The 20,000-nt window shown below is 42.9% G+C and overlaps 2 protein-coding genes across 2 annotated transcripts in view; both read left to right on the top strand.

Annotated features, from left to right (window-relative positions):
• The window catches only part of LOC119598936, an 18,525-nt gene extending 4,440 nt beyond the window's left edge, over positions 1 to 14,085 (top strand). The window contains exons 3-5 of the mRNA XM_037948646.1: positions 3,148 to 3,276; positions 3,482 to 3,688; positions 13,828 to 14,085. Coding sequence (XP_037804574.1) covers positions 3,148 to 3,276; positions 3,482 to 3,688; positions 13,828 to 14,066 — 575 coding nt within the window. The 3' untranslated portion in view covers positions 14,067 to 14,085. The remainder of the gene's footprint in view (positions 1 to 3,147; positions 3,277 to 3,481; positions 3,689 to 13,827) is intronic.
• Positions 14,086 to 19,309: 5,224 nt separating this feature from the next.
• LOC119599085 overlaps positions 19,310 to 20,000 on the top strand; it is a 57,283-nt gene continuing 56,592 nt past the window's right edge. Inside the window, exon 1 of the mRNA XM_037948842.1 lies at positions 19,310 to 19,414. Coding sequence (XP_037804770.1) covers positions 19,348 to 19,414 — 67 coding nt within the window. The 5' untranslated portion in view covers positions 19,310 to 19,347. The remainder of the gene's footprint in view (positions 19,415 to 20,000) is intronic.

Raw genomic sequence — 20,000 nt, 5'->3', positions numbered from 1 at the left:
ATTACCCACAATTTTAATGTCAATACAAGTTACTCTCGCATTTGTCGTGTCAACTCTAATTATCGATGGAGATAAAGTTTTCTGTACAAGAAGGCACCCCTCCGAAGGGCCTTCCATCAAGCAACTGCACAGATAAATCAACGGGAGACGTTCCATAATAAATAAAATCGCCATCAATGTTTCCCAAAATTCTCAATTCCTGCTCTTACTTGGGCAGGAGACGAGTAAACAAATTATATTGTAATGCGCACAAAGTTCACGAACACAATGCGTTAATCGATCAACAATTATAACTTGTGTCATGCATCAAACAAACCACCTCTTAATTAAGATGTTTTCTTCCCAATTTTCTGGTTTGTAAAGGTCAACCTTGTCCTTAGGCATGCAGTTTATAACGACATTGAAAGAGTAATACTCGGGAAATCGCAGCTCCAGAGCCTCGTGCGCGATGTCCATGTCCGCCCCAACCATCTCCTGCAAGTGAGGCTTCAGGACTTCCCCATCTACGTCCAATGATAGCCGACTCACTAAGAGCCGCACGTTCCGTACCTGCTGGGTTGCCGACAAACGATTCGTGCCAGCTCTTCCGACAAATGATTCGTGCTAGCTCTTCCGACAAATGATTCGTGCTAGCTCTTCCGACAAATGATTCGTGCCAGCTCCTGTACCGATCACTGCCCGATGTCGTCGTTTCCGCCTGTCCCTTGCTCTTTTGCCCTGGTCTCTCGCATCATATGTCGTTGGACGTTTCGCGTTCAAGGACGCTGATACTGCCATTCACTTTCGTTGGTTAACTCCGCAGAGTTTTCCACCTCCTCCTCCGCTTGGAGAGACAGATGGCTACCGTCCCCACGGCCGCTGTTAATTTCCTCTCCTGTCTGCTGGATCGACGATCCGCGGCGTTGTTCAGGACACATTATCACACACATATATGTATGTGATGATAATAACAACAACAATAATCGGTTTATTGATTTTCACATAGATTTACATAGAAATACAGATGAAGAGACAAACTTTATATACATAAACATAAGTAACAAACATACAACAAAATAAACCAACAATCCATTGGAAATACAACAACAAAAGAAGCCAAAGTAACAAAAACAAAAGACAATTACAAATAAAGGTGAGCCAGAAGAGGTGGACTAGTAATTGCGAACTAGTGGTCGCAGATAAGCTAAGGGGACGGTCTATTGACTAGTGCTCGTTGATGAGTCGGACTAGAGTGGATATTGTTCTCCGGTGGTAGCGGTCAGTGTGGGCCCTGATGGGTACCAGTTTGCTGGCGGCCCTTAGGGTCCGGCGAGGCGGTGGCGCGTCGGAGAGCAGCAGGTCGCGGTGGAGTGGTTGGTACAGCAACTTCAGGTCAAACTGTTGCAATTAGGTGGTGTAGTGAGTGGCGAGGGAGGGCAGGCCTAGGGTAATCAAGGAGCCTCTGGTAAGGACTAGGTTCAGCCGAGTCAGCACCAGCTGACACACGTGAGCGAGTCGGCATTAGTTGACACAGGCCGGGCTCCCTTCATGGGCATAGCCTGGGCGAGGCTAAGCTTCGCATATCTGACTTCAAGGCGTTGTCTCGGAGGCCCGAGAATGATCTTAGCTGCCCTTTTCTGTACCCTCTCGCGTTCTAGCAGCTGGGTGGCGGTGAGGGAGTGGGGCCAGACGGGGGAGGAGGAGGTCAGTTTGGGCAGGAAGAATAGCCGGTAGATATTTTGAATAGTGGGACACCTAGGACTTAAGGCAACGCAACATGTGAAGCAGACCTCACGACGTCTCTGAAGTGCTGTGTCCAGGAAGGCTTTTCGGCGATGGTGACGCCGAGCAGCTTGGTGGAACAGACTGTTTTTATTTCCCTGATGACTGTGTTACAGACTGATTTGTAGGAGGTGGTGTGCGAGTGGAAGGCTTGCTTCCTCTGCTGAATGAGGCGTTTGATGCGACCTGTGATCAAAGGCAGGTCTGATGGGTGTGTCTGAGTGGTAGAAGCCGTAGTGACGGTCGAGAAGTAGTTGTGCCACTTGTCCCCCAAATCAACAACAGTGAGAACGCCTGTCTATGGTCTAATCCACTGCCCGAACTCTATAATAGAGGACTGTGTGAGTGCCTGAATTTCCTGGTCTTGGTCTGCTTTAGCTGAAAGATGTTGGGTGAAGGCAGCCGTAATACTGATACGTGTCTACTGCGGGCGACAGGAGATTATGGTAGAGGAGGCTGGTACCACTCATGTAAATCTGCAAGGATCAAATCCAGGGTTCTTTGTTCATAAGTGGGAAAGTTGATTACTTGTGAAAGATAGAGCTCATTTTGCAGGGCAAGGGTGTCTATTCCACTTAAATCACCACATATAATCATATAATCATCTTGCATAACGGATATCACATACGCAGAAGGTCAGTGGTGTGGGTCAGATGGCTGACTAGCAGCTGTTTGGTGGAGGCTCGTGGGGAGTGATAGAGCACATAGCAGATGAGGGACGCGGCGAGGCAGGGTGCTGAGGGGTGGGTTGACCCGAACTTCCAAAACTTTACGTCCAAGCTGGAAGGCGATAGGTTGTTTTAGGACAGCAGAATGACCCCTCCTCCCCGTCGATTGTGCGGAGGCGATGGAACATGCTGTATCCAGGTATATTTAGTCTTTAGTCTTTGGATCACTTCTCTGTTTAGGTATCCACAACTGTATTAAGAATATAAAGGTTTCCTGTTGTACCGAAGATGCACCATACTTAAAAACTGCGGTACACAAATCCAGAGAAAGAGGAAGCGTTCAATTTCTTGGAATATACACTGATACTATGATATTCACTGAAAATCAGCACTTATAGTAGTGCAAGTGAATATAATATTCCAGAAAAGAACAAAATATCAGGGGAGACCAACATCCAGCGTAATTTGCCCAAGAGCGCCGACTTGCACGTCCATCTAATACGGTGCCAGGTCAATATTTGTGTGTGTTTCTAGGTATCTATCAGTCCATCTATCAATCTGTCTATCAATCTATGTATATGTGTGTGTGTGCGCACACACACACACACACACACACACACACACACACACACACACACACACACACACACACACACACACACACACACACACACACACATATATATATACACACATATATACCATTCCTCTATGACAGGTCCCTGGTTCTGCGTGGAATCTGAAACTCTGTCTTTTACGGAAGTATGCAGACGCGGTGGCGAGTCGCTCCACCTTTTCAGTTATGCGAGTGCCACGTGGACGCTGGACTGCCCTCCTGACTCCGGCAGTGAGTGGGTCCCGAGCTCTTGTTTAATCCTTTGTTAACTTTGTTTAAGATATTTTGATATCTAAAGATAGTAATAACATCAATGAAAAATATTTTAAAATAATAATAATAATAATTATAGTTAATAATAATAATCATACCAATATCCTTAGCTGTATAAATCCAACCGCTTCTATCAAAATCAGTTCATTTTCTCTATGTCAAGGTCGGACCCTTTCCTGTTCCGGCGATCTCCACCCTCTGCGACTCCAGGCGGTGCTCCTTGGCTTGGATTCCGGAGACTTTGCCTTCAAGTGGCGGCCGAACGACATGAATACTTCCGTCCTTCTGTCGTGGGAAACGGTCGGAGAGGTTTACAAAGGACGTAACCCATCTGAATGGAGCGATTTCTTAGTCAGCCGTGGTGTTAGCGGTGAGTGAACCGAGTGACCGAGTAAAGAATTCTCTTTTCCTTTCTACCATCATATCTACGTATGTAATATATATATATATATATATATATATATATATATATATATATATATATATATATATATATATATGTATGTATGTATATATATATATGATATAATATAAGAAAATATATAACAACTGCTTTCTTGTATTTCAATCCATGTATGGTCAAAAGCCATAGGAGTTCACTCCATACAACAATCGATTGCCTTGTGGTCTCTATAAGATGAAAATGCTCCAGGAGTCCCGCAGGCAATGTAAGGCTTTCTGACGAGGGGCAGCCCGAAGTCATCCACCCAAGCGGCGGACGGCGGCTTAGGGCCGAAGGAAGGAGGGAGGGGGCCCGGTTACTTCCCCTGTGTGGAGACACTGTCCCATGTCCTAGGTACATATCCCTTAGAAACAGGGTCTGGTTATGGTGTTCGTGACTCTCGAATGAATTGGCAAAAGACAAAAACAAAAGCAAAACAGCACTGGTAAGTAAAAGAAAGAAAAAAGAAGAAGAAAAAAAACGAAATCTTGTCCTGCAAGAACGGATTATAAAGATTATAAACAAACAAAAATAGGTTGTAAACTTAAGTTAAAATCAAGCTATCCACGTCCAGCATTTTCATCACCAGCGTGTTTGAGCGCCGCCCACTGGATTACCTGGATCAGGATTCGAGACCAGGAATCAAGGATGTCGAGTGATATGTAAGCTTAAAGAAAATGACGAAAAGGAAAGAAATTAAAGCATGCCAAGAGGTGGAAATGAAAGAAATCAGCAAGAGATTATCGAAGGAACATAAAAGATATATGTATGCATATATCACACACACCCCACCATCACCCAGTCAAAGCGAAACGAGTCACCATGATAGCAAAAGGAATAATTCAAAGTGTCATTGAGCAACCTTGGTCTGCCGAGGCCTCAATCGCGCCGCGAACCCTTTGCCATTATTGAACTCGATTAAAATGAATGAATTTAAAATTTGCTCTGCCTTCAGAGTATTTTTGTCTTGTCCTTGCCTTCAGCTGTTTCTCTTTTTAACTATTGACGGTGATAAGGGAACACTACGCCTCTCCTCTATCACAGGGAAACCTGTATAGAGAGGCCCAGCAGTCTGAGGCGACATCTAGGTGTGCTTTCTCTCCTCCTGATCTGCTTTCCCCTTCCTGTGGTCATCTGGACCTACATAAGTCCCTCGAGGACTTTTGCATTCGGCTGGGTGGTGCGCTGCTTACCTGTTGCCCATTTTTAGCAAGGATTGGCAATAAGGGAGCTGCCCAACACAGAGCTCCGATCCTTTAGGGCACTGGAGAACGCAACCAGTCTGCCACTAGAGGGGGTCGAGTCTAGGCTTCTCCTTCCCTCACCTCTCTCTCCCTCCATCATCGCACCCGTCATCCCTCACTTGGCCACTTCACCCACTCACCCGACCTATGCACCGAAAATGACCAAAATCAAAATCAAAGCTCTTGGTGGTCCCACCCAAAAAAGGCATGAGACCCTAGCCAATGCACTGTTTAGTGCACAGATCAGAGTACTTCACCATCCATGATGGCTACCTGGCACTGATAGAGGACGACAACCATGCCGAGAAGCTCTTCTCGAAGGATGTCGTCCTGAAACTTGAAAAACTTGGTTTCTCCCCAGTAATCCCCATTGGCATGAAGGCTAAGCTAATGCTTGTCTTAAAGAAACTGGACCGACAAGTTGTTAACTAGTCGGCATTAGATATTGAGGAAGAGATCTCATCTCCCTTCCCAGATGCCCAGGTAGAAGACATCTATGTCATGAAACCTAATTACATAATTAAAGTAAGATTTTCGGACCACGCTACAGCCAAGATAATCAAAGAGAAGGGGATATACCTCTTCAAGGTATATGTTGCCCCTTGGCAAATAGAATTCGAGAGGTTCACACCTCTCAAACAATGCATGAACTGCTTTGGCTATGGGCACATCAAAACCCATTGCAAGGCAGAAAAAAGAGTCGATGCACTGAGTGCGGTTCTAATACCCACTCCTTTAGGGACTGTAGGAGTTCCGTGAAAAAATGCCTTAACTGCGGCGGTGCCCATAGGACATTTGCCAACAGTTGTCCTACCAGGAAGGAGGCTATGAAAATCTCCCAGGAGAAAGTCAGGGAGAAAGAAAAAGAAAAAGAAACCAAACCATACAGGGCCGTGGCCCAAAAGACGGCACGGAAACTGTGCAGGCTACCACCATCCACCTGGCTCTCCCTAACGATCTTTCCAAGGAGATTCTCGTAGTCCTCCTGCATGCTCGCATGCAGAATATCATTGCCCCTGAAAAGGGGTTTAGATATCATGCAAAGGTAGCGCTGGAGGCAAATAAACTTCCTGCCCTAGACCTCGGGGAGTCTGACTCTTGGGGCATCCTGAAGGTGATACTGTTGTGTTCATTAATTACAACGTCCCCCAGGCTCATTAAAAGGGTGTAAATGAGGTCACTGCCACCACCCGATTGGTACGTTCGGGAACGAGTGTATGTTGTAAGAAGGGATGCAATGTTAGAGGAATTGTAGAAAGGAGCGACAGTGGTGTGCGTATGTAGGTGTGTGAAGTGTAGTTGTGCACATGAGCCGAAGTGAGGTAGGCGTGGTTGAAATCCCGAGGAGAGGCGTGTACAGATGCTTCATCTATACTTTAGGGTTTTTGATCATTTGCCGTTTAGCTTTAGAGTAGGAGAATCCTTCTTATATAGAGTCGGGGACTTATCAAGAGGCATTATATTATCTATTTATTTTGTAAAACAAAGATAAAACAGGACAAAACGAAATACAGCACAGTAAAACAAACACTAAAACACAAAAGACAACAACAGCCATAAAACAGTAAAACACGAGACAAACATTAAAAGGAGAACCGCCTTCTCTCACATATAAAAACTTAATCACTTATCTCTTATTGCCGAATCACTTATCTCTTATTGCCGAGACCACCTATCTCGGGCACCACAACCACGGTCCAGCACTTGACCTGGCCTGGAACTCGACCCGATCTGCCCTCTTGAAGGGCCGGGGACTTTTCCTTGTCACCTCGGCCCGCGAAACTGAGTCTGGTTCTCAAAAACTTTCACATAAAAACTTGCATTATACGCTAAAATATTCTTTATATAATAATTAAAATAACTTTAAAAAGTTATTTCATAAAATGAATAAAAGTTCTTTGAAACAATAGTAAAATAAGTAAAAAAGAACCATTATGTACATGCTAAGATACGTTCATAAAATGTGTAAAAATGTAAAAATATAAAAATATAAAATGTAAAATATTCATAAAAAAAGTTAAGATGAAATGATAATAATAAGGTAAATAAATATTAAAAGTTTCTTTGCAAATTCATTTTCTGTGTGGTGGTCTCTTTTCCCAAGGTTCGTCTAAAACACCATGTAAAATTTTTTATTAAAACATACTAAAATAAAAGCTAACACCAAAGTAAAGCATAAAACATAAGGACGGGTGACGAGGCCGCACAGGTGAGTCGCTCCAGGTGGCTTCCCGTTTTCTGTTGCCGCAGCTTCCTCACCGTTGACGGGCATCCTCACCCCCGGGGGATAAAAACAGGGGCTTTGGGCAACCTAGGGGGTGTACGAGGCTGCGACACCTCCGTGGGACGAGGAGGAACGCCGCCCTTCATCTCGAAAAGGGGGGAGATGAAAGAATATGTAGGGGACCGTGGGGGACGTACACAGGCAGTCCACTACAATACAACCCCCTAGCCAGACTGCTCAGGCCCAGCCTGAACACTCCCAGCCCATGGCACCAAAGCCTCAGCCTGTACAGGCCAGGCAGCGGAGCCCCAACTTCCACAGGCTCAGCCCATTGAGCCCCTGCCCCAGACACTGAAACCTCAGCCTGCTGAGACCCAGACACTGGAGCCCCAGTCAGCTTCCCCCCCTAAAGTAACATCGGCACCCCTCTCCACGGCCTCCTCCTCTCGTCAATCAGTCAGGCCAAAAACTATAAAAATCCCCACTGTCATGGAGCTCAGGGACATCCCCAGTGATATCCCCCTGAGCACCCCTGATGCCCCACCTCCTACACCAGACCTTGTAGAGCCCAGTGGAACCTTCACTGATGACGAGGGGCTGGAGCGCCTCATGGACGGAACTGCAACAGACCCCAAACACTACGGCATCCGGCTCTTCTCAGAAAATCCCTCCAAGTACCAGTACTCTGATCGATTTGAAATTGGCTCTGAAATCAAAAATAGAAGAATAAAGTGGTTAGTAACGAAAAGAGAGCAAACCATCTTGGTCACAGTCTAAAGGCTACATAAACACCTCAAGGAAGGCAACATGCGCGTCACAAACGACATGATTGAACAATGCCCAGACATAAACAAATTAAATAACGGGTACTTCCTTGAATAACAACACAAATACACATGACACACCATACACTACACTCACGCCTCACCATCATACAACACAACGTACTCCACTGGACAACACGAAAAACTGAACTGTGCAAACATACAGAAGACAGACCCACACATCATATTCATTAACAGCCATGGGCTCAATAACACCACCCCACTCAAAATCTACATGTACACCATCTACTCTTCCAACAAATCACAAGAAAGAAGCGATGGCATAGCAATTGCGATCAGAAACGACATCTCACATAAAATCATCAATAACTTTCTGTCAGACCTACTGGCAGTCGAAATAAATACACCACATGGACCCATTATACTAGCAACACTATACATTCCACCAAGAAGACCTTTCATACCAGAACCTGACATCTTGCAGCTCCTGAGGCATAACAAACCGTATACATCATGGGAGACTTTAACGCAAACCACGCACTCTTTGGTTACAACCACACAAACACCATTGGCAGAGGCCTCGCCTCACTCATACAACAAGGCAGACTCACACACCTCGGTCCACACACACCAACATATGTAACACATAACACAGCAACAACACCTGACATAGTCTTGGCAAACCAAAGAGCACAACTACACCACCATATCACAACAGGCGACGTCACATCCAGCGACCACCTCCCGGTCATTTTAACACTTACAACAAACCCTATCATGATCCCAACACAACCCCGAGAATCCTTCAAACATGCAAACTGGGAGGGCTTCAGACAAGCACTTGAAGACACACAGGTAACTGATCTCGAGGGGCAGCCCACACACACAATAAACACCCACCTTGAACAGTGATACACAGACATACAGACGGCCCGACAGGCCAACATCCCCAAAACAACACACAAGACTATCCCTCACTACAGAGAAACACATCGTCTGAAATTGCTTAAAATACAATACAGATACTTACATGAACTAGCACTAACACGGGGCTGGGACACACAACTACGCACACGATACAGAGAAATCCAAACACAAACACAAAGTAATGAACAAACACCACTGGGAAACACTCACGCAAAGACTATGCCAAAACACTAAAGACCCCCCAAAATTTTGGAGTACCTTCAAAAAACTCATGGGGTCGAACAAACAATCACATACATATACAACACACACAGACAGAGGGTTGAATCGGTGGAGGAGATGGAGCCTCTCTACAGGGAATTCTGGCAACGGAATTTCCAAATCTCCCCCACCGAGAATGCCCGATTTAATCACACCACAGAGACCGAGGTTACAAACTACATGCAACAACATAGGAACATAATTCTCCCAGAAAACATCATCACACTAAACATTTTCACAGAGGACAGTCCCCTCTCCACACCAATCACTCCAGAAGAAATAACAAACACAATCAAACGCACCAAAAACACAACACCAGGAGCAAGCAACATAAACAAAACAATCATTGAACATCTTCCACCCAGAATGATCAGCAGACTACGCCATATCTTCAATGCAGCACTGGCAACAGGATATTTCCCTGATAAGTTCAAACACGCCACCCTCACCTTAATACCCAAACCAGGGAAATCTGCACACGAGGTGGGGAATTACCGCCCCATCTCACTCATAGAAGTCCCAGGAAAACTGCTAGAGAGGGTAATAGCACAGAGACTCATCCCACACCTTGAAAACAACCAAACACACATTAGGCAATACGGCTTTCGCCCACACAGGTGGACCGAGAGCGCCATCGCCATCGCTTACGAGGAGATCGCTCTCGGTCTCGCTAACAAGCACCAGACGAACGCAATACTACGAGACGTCAGCAAGGCCTTTGATAAGGTCTGGCATGACGGTCTCAAACACAAGCTAACACAACTACACCTGCCCACACACTTCACACGCCTTCTCTGTAGCTTCCTGGATGACAGGACTGCCACAATACGCCTGGGAGCCCACCTAGGCACCCCCATCCACCTCAGAAGTGGAGTACCACAGAGAAGCGTATTATCGCCAATCCTCTATATCCTGTATACAGCCAATCTGCCAGAACCGACACCATACAGCAACTATATTTCCTATGCAGGCGATATCACACAGATTATCACACACCCTTCTAAATCACAACACTTCATGACACGAACAACAGAAAGAGCTATACAGAACATCAACACCTTTGAGCACCACTGGAAAATACAGACAAACATAAACAAATTCAAACTCATACCCATAGCACGTAGAAATTCACAACCAATCACAATCAACAACACCAACATTCCATACACTCACACAGGAAACATTCTCGGACTTCAGTTCACAAGCACAGGCTTCACAACACACATTAAACAAAGAATAACACAAGCAAAAACAACACTAACCAAACTAAAACGCTTTTCATGCTGCACACCACAAACAAAACTCAGACTCTACAAAACAACTGTCAGACCCATCTTAGAATACACTGCTATCCCACTGGTTGCAATATCACACTCACAAAAACTCCGAATGCAATCAGTACAGAACAAAGCACTACTCTGGGTACACGGCGCAACATTTTTAGACCGAATTTCAGCAGAAACACTACACAGAACATACAGCATGGAACCGCTAAACACACGCATACACAAACGAGGCAAAAACACCTGGGCCAGACTACGCGAACAAGAAGACGAACAATATAACATCACACCACGAACCACACCTGGTGGCCCAGAACACTACCAATCACAGAACACGAAACACCCGCACCGATATACGCACACACACACACCGACCCTGATCTGTGACCATGACCATGTTTTAATGTTTTAATTTTAAGTTATTAAAGGTTAAAAGAAAAAAAAATAAAACCAGAAGTCACCCTCAGAATCCCCAAAGGATTAGCTAATCTTGCTTGCTTGCTTGAGATTTGCGAAGTTCTGGCTTCGCCCAGGCCTTTCACTTATGGCCCGACCTGTGTCAGCTTTTTATGGCTGTCTCATTTGTTTGTCTGACACTCGGTGCTTACCGTGGCGGTGGGATTGCCAGCAGGCGCTCCTGTAGCCGTGGTGTAAGCATCTCCCATAATCTCTTCACCAGCACGACGGCTGTGTTCTGCGGGCTTTGTCTTAGGAATTGTGTGTGCACGCAATTCTCTAAGCAATGTACAAGTGTGGCGTTCGGCTCGCCGCAATGCATGCAACACCTCTCTTCACGTTCTATTGTTTGTATAATCTGCCATGCACAGTGGTAACCTAGGCGCATTCTGTGCAGAATGACTTCGGTACCTCTGTTGTTTATTTCAGAGAGTGCCAGTGGTTCATAGCCTGTGGCATCTGAGTACCAGCTGGCCGAGGGGGAGGATCTCGTTTCCTCTCTGTGAAGCTGCAGGAGGAAGGAGGTGACCGTGACCGTACACTTCCTCCTAAGTAATTTTCGGCTCTGATGTATTATCATGGGATTAGGGGGCATACCTCTGATCCCTATGTGGCTGGGAACCCAGTTTATGATGATTCTTCTACCCTGTGCAAGAATCCTCTGTGCCAGTGTGAGGATGGTAGTCAGAAGGTAGATATTGTCAGTGAGTGAGCGCTGCTGAAGACAGTCGACGGCTCCTTTGGAGTCTGTGTGTATGACCACGTGTCCTTCCCTCACGGACGCGTGGCTCAGTGCTCCCATGATAGCAACTGCCTCTGCCTGTAGCGAGGAGGCATTGTCTGTTACCCTCATGGATTTTGTGGCATCCCTTGCTGCGAAGCCGGCGCCTGCAGTGTGGGTCAAGGGATCGACCGATCCATCCGTGTAATATGTTCTGCTCTCCGGAGGGGTGATGGTTGCAATGACCCTCTGGGTTTCTGCCTTTAGGCTAGGCGTACAATATTTGTTCTTCTTGCTTGCCAGTCTCATGACCGAGAACTCTATCGAGGTTTGTGCCCACGGCGGAGCTTCGACAAAGTCAGGGTGAGGGGAGTCCAGGCCCTTGGCCAGTAGCGGTTCTTTGAGCTGATGGCGTATTAACACCCTGGCAGTGCAAACAGCTCGTTATCTTGTTCTAGGCGTCTGACTATTTTATGTCTTAGGCTTGTGTTCCTGGGAGCCTGGATGACCTTTGATAAGAATTGTGCTGCCGTTAGATCAATTCGTGAGGCCAAGGGGAAAGTTTGTCTCCACTAGAGGTTGAGGATCTTGCCCACCTTGGGGCACCCAGAATGACACCTGGCGGCTTCGTTTTGGACTGTCCCCTCCAGTCGGTCTTCTATTTTCTCTTAATGCCAATCGAGCAGGGAGGCATAGTCCTACAATGGGCCTGAACAGCATGTACATAGAATGATCTTAGTACTCTGTGTCTGGCCCTATGCGTCTTCCACTCATTGCTCTCATGACAGACAGTCTTGCCTTGTTCGGTCACAGAAGGTACTGGACCTCCATGGCGAAGGAGAGGGTCCGGTCTATCCTTACCCCAGGTACGGTATTCCTCGAACCCACTGCCAAGTCCAATTCCCTGGATTTTCAGACTTGGTGCCTTGAACCTCTGTCTCAGAGCCATGGCTTTGGATTGGCTGCAGAGATCTTTAGTCCTGACATTACTAATCCACGCCGCACAGCAATTTATAATATCAATGGCAAATAGAGCGACATCGGCTCTGCCAGCTCACCTGTGAGCTCACCTGCGCGCGGCGCGGATTAGCCAATCACGGGAAAGGAGAGGGCGGCCACCATGGCGTCTGTCAAGGTATAAATTCGAGGGCGCTGTTACCACGGCTCGTTCACTTTGCCCGCCTCGCTGCCTAGTGGTCGTGGGATCAGCGCCATCGAACTATACACGGAGAGATTCCAATGACGAAACATCTTACAACATTTCTACGAACTCTGACTCAATTGCCAGTGATTATGGGAGTGCACTCGTGCAATTGCATAAGGAGACACGCGAATCAGAGGACGAGCAGGATGGAGATGTTCTTTACGGAAAAAAGAGAACCCCCCAAAAAAAGTCTTCAATCCACAATGTATGTATCTTATGTTTGCATTCATACAATACAACCCTTACCTATGTTTATTTGCTTTTGTTCTTTTGTCCCGTTCCGTCTTTATTTACATTCTGTTATTACTTCCTTTATTTAATTATTTATTACCTTTTCGTTGACAATCTTGTATCTCTCTGCTGTTCTGTCTTTGTTCCTTTTATATTATGTTATCACCATTTTCATCACAGTTGCTTATGTCTATATATGTAACATGCTCCCTTTTCGTTCCCACCCATTTGCAATAGCCAGACCTAGTTATCAAGAATTCACTCCCCCACGATTGATATCATAATACCACTTTATTCTTTTATCAACTATCACTCAAATCACCCGTTGATCTCCGACTTCACCACCAACACCCAGCCATACCTGTGGGCACTCACACCCACAACAAACACTCCCCAAAGAGATAAGACACCAGTAACCCCAAATAGAAGATGACCAACTAGCATCTTCTATACACCTCACCTCACATCTCATTTCTCTGCTTTTTGATTTTTAACTGATATATTATTGTTGTTTTTTATATAAATGCACCACGATATATATATATATATATATATAATATATATATATATATATATATATATATATATATATATATATACATATATGTATGTGTGTGTGTGTGTAGATAGATTGATGGAGGGATAGATAGGCAAACAGGTATATAGATATACTCTCATGCACCTATGAAGGTACAAGCAAAACCAGTTCCACGTTTCCTTTGTTCTTCCAGGGCGCCCGTGCCGAGTCTACAGTGAGGCATTGAACGTAAACTTGTCCTGTGACGCAGCGAAGGAATTCGTATCATTCGGAAGCTTCAATGAAGTCTTCATTAGTGTGGCGAGTGACTTTGCTTTACCGTGCGAGTACCTCCCGGAGGACAGTGCTTGCAGTGACACACTTAAAAGATACTCAGGCAAGATGTTCCATAGGAATATGTTACGTCACAATATAATCACATCTGTTTCATAATGTTACTTTTTCAAGAAGAAACATGCAAAACAGATCAAATAAAAAGTATAATATCACATTAAAGTAGAAACAACACTACCTTATATTGGTAATGATTTAGAAAAATCAAATATAATGTCACAGTCAAATATGTCATAACCTCTACCAACGCTATAAAAATTGGTATCATTATCATTATTACCATTTTCTTTGATTGGCTTCTGTGGATCAGAACGCGCCCCCGGGACTCCCTCGCCAGGCGTTGTTCCTCCCAAGCCTCCACAAATGAAAAATCCCTGGCGTACTTTGGCGATCGTCGCCCTGGTCGTCAATGCCGTCGTCTTGGTCTCCTGCGCCGTCGTCTTGGTCGTAGTAAAGGTGAGGAAGTCCAAGCCGTGGAGACAGGCCGCGATTACCGCCGACGACCTGCACGACCCCGGCCGCGATGACGACCGAGAGGACGAGCACATCTATTGCTACATCGACATGGCCGACTTGAGGCCCCAACTCGAGGAGGAGAGGAGTGCGACGCACACACAGCCCGACAGAGGGACGACCGGCGTGCGCAGACACAACTCCTTCCTTGTACGGGGCAATCCTTCCTCGTGTAAGATACAACTCCGGGAATTCCTCTGAAAAGGAAATTATTTCCAGTGTATCGCTGAGGGAGGTGGAGTAGGGGTGGGGGCAAACGGTACAGAAATTATTTACAATGCATCGCAAGCTTCGGTAACCAGTGTACTTTGTGGATATTTTCATGTATAATGCAGGACCTACATTTACACTCATATAAAGTAGGGAATACTGGCAAACACTTAGTATTGCATTCTAAACATTGTGTCAAGATGGTATCTTTCATTACAGTTATATCTACTTTGTTATCTAAGAAAAAAAAATATATATATAGGGGAAGACTGATTTGTGTAGGGTAGAGAATTCTTTATTTATTCAGCTCCCTGTGGTATTCGCTAAAAAGAGAAAAACCTTAACATCCATAATTCAGCTTCGTCGTGAACAAACAGGCAAAGATGAAACGAAAGAACAAAGATTAATTTGTGACGTTTCGAGTCCGATCGTTCTCCTCATCATGTCTCTTCGGTTCGTCGCCTGGTAGGGAGTCCAAAATGGATCGAAACGGCACGATTCAAAGAGCCAAATGGTTAACATTCCTTTTAATTTCTGTATATTCCATTTCCTCATTATAGCAAGTTGGTATTTGTTTCATGCTGTTGTTATATCCACTTGCAAGGTACAAGCAGGAACGAACCTTGTTAGCAAGCTATACGAAGACAAGACGTTTAAAGGCCAAGAAATACGTCTTTGCTCTAGCTCTTAATAAAAAGCTTTCTTTAATTATTGCACCTCTCATTTTCCTACCTCCAAAATGTAAGTAAAATAATAATAAGTTAAGGATAGCAATATATGCAACTTACTCTGTAATCAAAGGTGTGGATTTGAAAATGAGAATTAAGAACATCAGAAAGTGGAACTGTTATCACGTTCTGTTCTATGCTTAACTCTCTATCTCTCTGATCAATGTAATTTCACTGGAACTAAAAGGATAACGATAACAATAACTGTGAAAACGGTGAGGATAATAATTAAAATAGAAATAATAAACAGGTGAACAAACAAATGGCACTAATAGCGGTATAATAATAATTATACCGAGAATAATCATTATACGAGAACGCAGAGAAATAAAAGCAAACGAAAGAAAACTTACCCAGTCAGCTGATATACCGTATCCCCTCCGTCCTTCCACTAGACTCTCTCCCCTCTCTCTCACGGACCTACGCACACATGCACGAGTTCCTACATCTCTCTTCCAAGGCCAGCCTGTCGCCCCCTTAGCGATATCCGACGGAAAACCCGATCAGCGAATAATCATTCCTGCCTTCGCCGGGACTTTACTAAGGAAATGTCTCAGAAATACCCACAGAAAACCGCAAAAGATTTGTTCCTATAATGGAAAGCCTTGGAGTGGACGGATAAAGGAGGGCGAGAAATAGGAGTCGGGAGGTAGCCGAACTAAAGCAACTTGGTGGGTGGGGGGGGGGGGCAATCGTTGTTTCCTGTTTCTGGAATGTCTGATAGACCTACACTTATGGTAAACACTATTTTGTTTCAGTCTCTGCCTTTAGCCAGGTCGTTTGGTTTTATGCACCTCGTTAATCTCGTTCATGGCTTTCAGCTCTTGTCTTACGTTGCATTCTTGTCCCTAGCTCCTCTGCTCTCACGTCATGTTCTTGTTCCCAGATCTTCTGTCCTTACTTGACATTCTTGTCCCCAGCTCCTCTGCTCTTACGTGTTCTTGTCACCAGCTCTTCTAATCTTACATGATGTTCTTATCCCTAGCTCTTCTGCCCTTTTGTGCTGTGCTTCTCCCAAGCTCATCTGCCTATGCGTGATGTTTGTGTCCCCTCTGCTCTTACATGATGTTCAGGGACGTATTCACGAAAGGTCAGAGACTCCGGGATATGTCTGTGGCAAATAGTCTTTGATTCCGCAGTTTTGTCTATGATTCCTCACAGAAATGTCTGACAGTCGATATTTGTTTAGGACTCGGCCGAAGTTTGAAACAGGTGTGAAGTCCCATACTTATACGGACTATAAATTGCAATTTTAGTTTCCTGAAGATAATCCCGTATCAATAAATGATAAGGGAAGTTTTTTCACTGCCAGACTTTAATTGAGGACACACACACGCACTCATATTTAATCATAAATAGATGGATGTGTAAATGCGTGCATGCATATATATACAAGTGTGTGTGAGAGGGGAGTACTACAAGGTTGTGTACTATCACTAGACAAATAATCCCATGTTAATATTTAATTACCCCGAAATTATTAATTTAATATCCATCTACAATATCAGTCAGTTTCCTCCAGACTCATGTTATTTACTTATCCTCTATCTCTTCCCTCTTCCTTCCTTCTATTAAAAAAGCTGGTACCTTTTCTTCAATTTTTTCTGAGGACTCTTGAAGTCCACTCCAGCATATGTCTCCTCCATACCTTAACGCCCATTCGTATATATCAATTATTTTACTCTAAGAACAATAAAATAATAGAAAAGCAATAAACAATACTAAATGTATCTCTCGCGACCTAAATAAATTAATGACAAAAAAAAACACATGAAGTAAACATTTCATGAGTATATATGTTTGTACAACGATATACCTATATATATATATATATATATATATATATATATATATATATATATATATATATATATACAATATATACATAACATATAATATATATATAATATAATAAAAATTATATTATATAATTCCTATATATATATATATATACTATTAAATTTCCACCGGTGACGTGATAATACATATACTATATATATATATAACATTTTATATATATATATATATATAATACTGTAATATATATAGTATAAACAGGGAGTGACAATGTTATACATATACTATATATATATATATATATATATATATATATATATAATATATAATATATATATATATATATATAATATATATATATTTTATATGCTATGGGTATATCATATGTTATATAATTGATATATATATATATATAATTTATATATATATAGTTTATATATATATATTATATATATATATAATAGTTTTTATATAGTATATATATATATATATATATATATATATATATATATATATATATATATAATATATATATATATTGTGTGTGTGTGTGTGTGTGTGTGTGTGTGTGTGTGTGTGTGTGTGTGTGTGTGTGTGTGTGTGTGTGTATGTGTGCAAAACTATATATACATATAATAATATATATACATATATATATACACATATATATGTATATATATATATATATATATATATATGTTTGTGTGTGTGTATACATATACCTATACATTTGTATAGTTTAAAATTTGTCAGTATCATTTATCTAGTAATTATGTACTTTGTCACTCGTGTATGTAGTCTGTGTTGGTTTTGTCTCGAGCTCCAGTAATTTGTGAAACATGTGAAGTTGCACTTGACTGTGAAGTTGAATTTGTAGGTGAGGGCCGGAGGTGGGGGGGGGGGGGGAGTGTACGGCTAGTACCATCGCTGAGAACAATTTAGGAACCACTAACCTGAGGGGTTGTAAGGTCCCTAGTTGGGAGATGATTCTCATATTATCTTCTTCCCTCTTGTTTCTTCTCCTCCTCCTCGTCCACATTCTTCTATTCTCCTCCTTGTTCTTCGCTTCCTCCTGATATTCCTCATCTCCTTTCTTCTTCTCCTCCTTCTTTTTCGTCTCTTCCTCCCTTCTCGTCCTCAGTTTTCTTCTTCCCTCCTTCTTGTTCTTCGCCTTATCCTTCCCTGTCTCCTTCCTTTTATCTTTTAGTGATTGCATGCTTTTCATTTCTTGGTAAAAACGTCAGTTGCAAAATGTCAGATTATCTTTGTTAGTGATTCCAAGTTCAGATCTTAAACTTTTACTGAAAACACCGATATACACTCATGATTATATTAAGAATGATAATCTTGAAGTGAAAATAATAATCATCATTTTGATAATGGTATAACAATATCAAGAAAATTTACAGCAAATATAATAAGGCTAGTAATGATGACAAGAATTACAATTACTATTACTACTACTGCTATCATCACTTTACGACAATTGTTACTAATAACAATATTAGTTCAATAGCTACTGTCATTATTACTACTACTGCAACTCTTATTATTATAAAGACTTATATTGCTATTACTTATAATGTTTATATTCTGTTATAAGTGCCTTTTCTGTGATATGTTATACATTATCATGTCATGTGTACTATACTTTGATGTGTCCCATATTCCCTTTCTCTGTGAATGATGTTTCTTGTGTGATTTATGATGTACAACAATGTGTATAGTTTGCCTGTGTCCTCGCACGTGTAGCGACCTCTCTCAGACGGAGCCCGGCACGTGGTCCAGAGAACATGGGAAGTTTCCTCTCTATTTTGGTTTGCCTGGTTTCCAATGACGCTACTGAACTTATTGCTGGTGTTGTTCCTCCATCCCTAAGCATTGTGGATGAACGCCATTTGAGACAAACAATGACTACAACTACTATCACTACTACTACTCGGCTATTACTAGCAGCAGTCCTAAAAGTAAATAAATAACATAAATGGTTCATTGTTGTCTGTTATCTTTCAAGCTTCCGGTCTTGACGTCAAAGGGAGCGGGGCATTTTACTCACCTTCCGACATAAAACAGAGTGAGCACGGGGCTTCTGGTGTGCAGTTGTACAGTTTGCTCATCGTCTTACTGCAAAAATGAAGCTGAGACTGAAGCTCCTGCTCAGTTTCGCTCTCAGCCTCTTGCCGTTGTGTTCGACTCAAGGTACAGGCTAGGAGTGGCTCCTTCTGGAATTTAATGTGTTCATGTGGCTACACAGAACCGGATATTCAACCATAATTTTCCTATACTTCGTTGTCTTCCCTTGATAGTTGGAAACAAGCCTATAATATGTGTTTACAATCATTACCTAATAAGATGTGAATGACAAAAAGATATTTCATGGGTATTAAGATTATAACAAGAGAAAAAAATGAAAATAAGAACAATGATGGTGATGAAAACTACAGTAATAATAATCTCAATCATAATAATACAATAACAAGAATCATGATATATCTAATTAAAGGTGCACCAGCATTATCTTTATCAACATTTCTTTCAGGGTGTAAAAGCTGCCAACTAAAAGGCGTCAAAATTCTGCTCGATTCAGGACCGAGAAATATGACCGTTTCGCTGGAAAACAGTCATTGGCTGTATGGATTATTTAGACACGAGGAACTAGGGCTTGCTCCTCGAGAAAGAAAATGTCATACCATCAACATCAAAGAAAAAGGCTTGTTTTCTCTAACTTTTTTCACTGTTGCTTTAATTATAATGATATATTTTATCTTGCTCTCGACATTATTAT

This window comes from Penaeus monodon, chromosome 42, assembly GCF_015228065.2.
Source record: "Penaeus monodon isolate SGIC_2016 chromosome 42, NSTDA_Pmon_1, whole genome shotgun sequence".
NCBI classification, from domain to species: domain Eukaryota; kingdom Metazoa; phylum Arthropoda; class Malacostraca; order Decapoda; family Penaeidae; genus Penaeus; species Penaeus monodon.
Note: the sequence above shows the minus strand (reverse complement) of the source record. Positions and strands in the feature narration are given on the sequence as shown.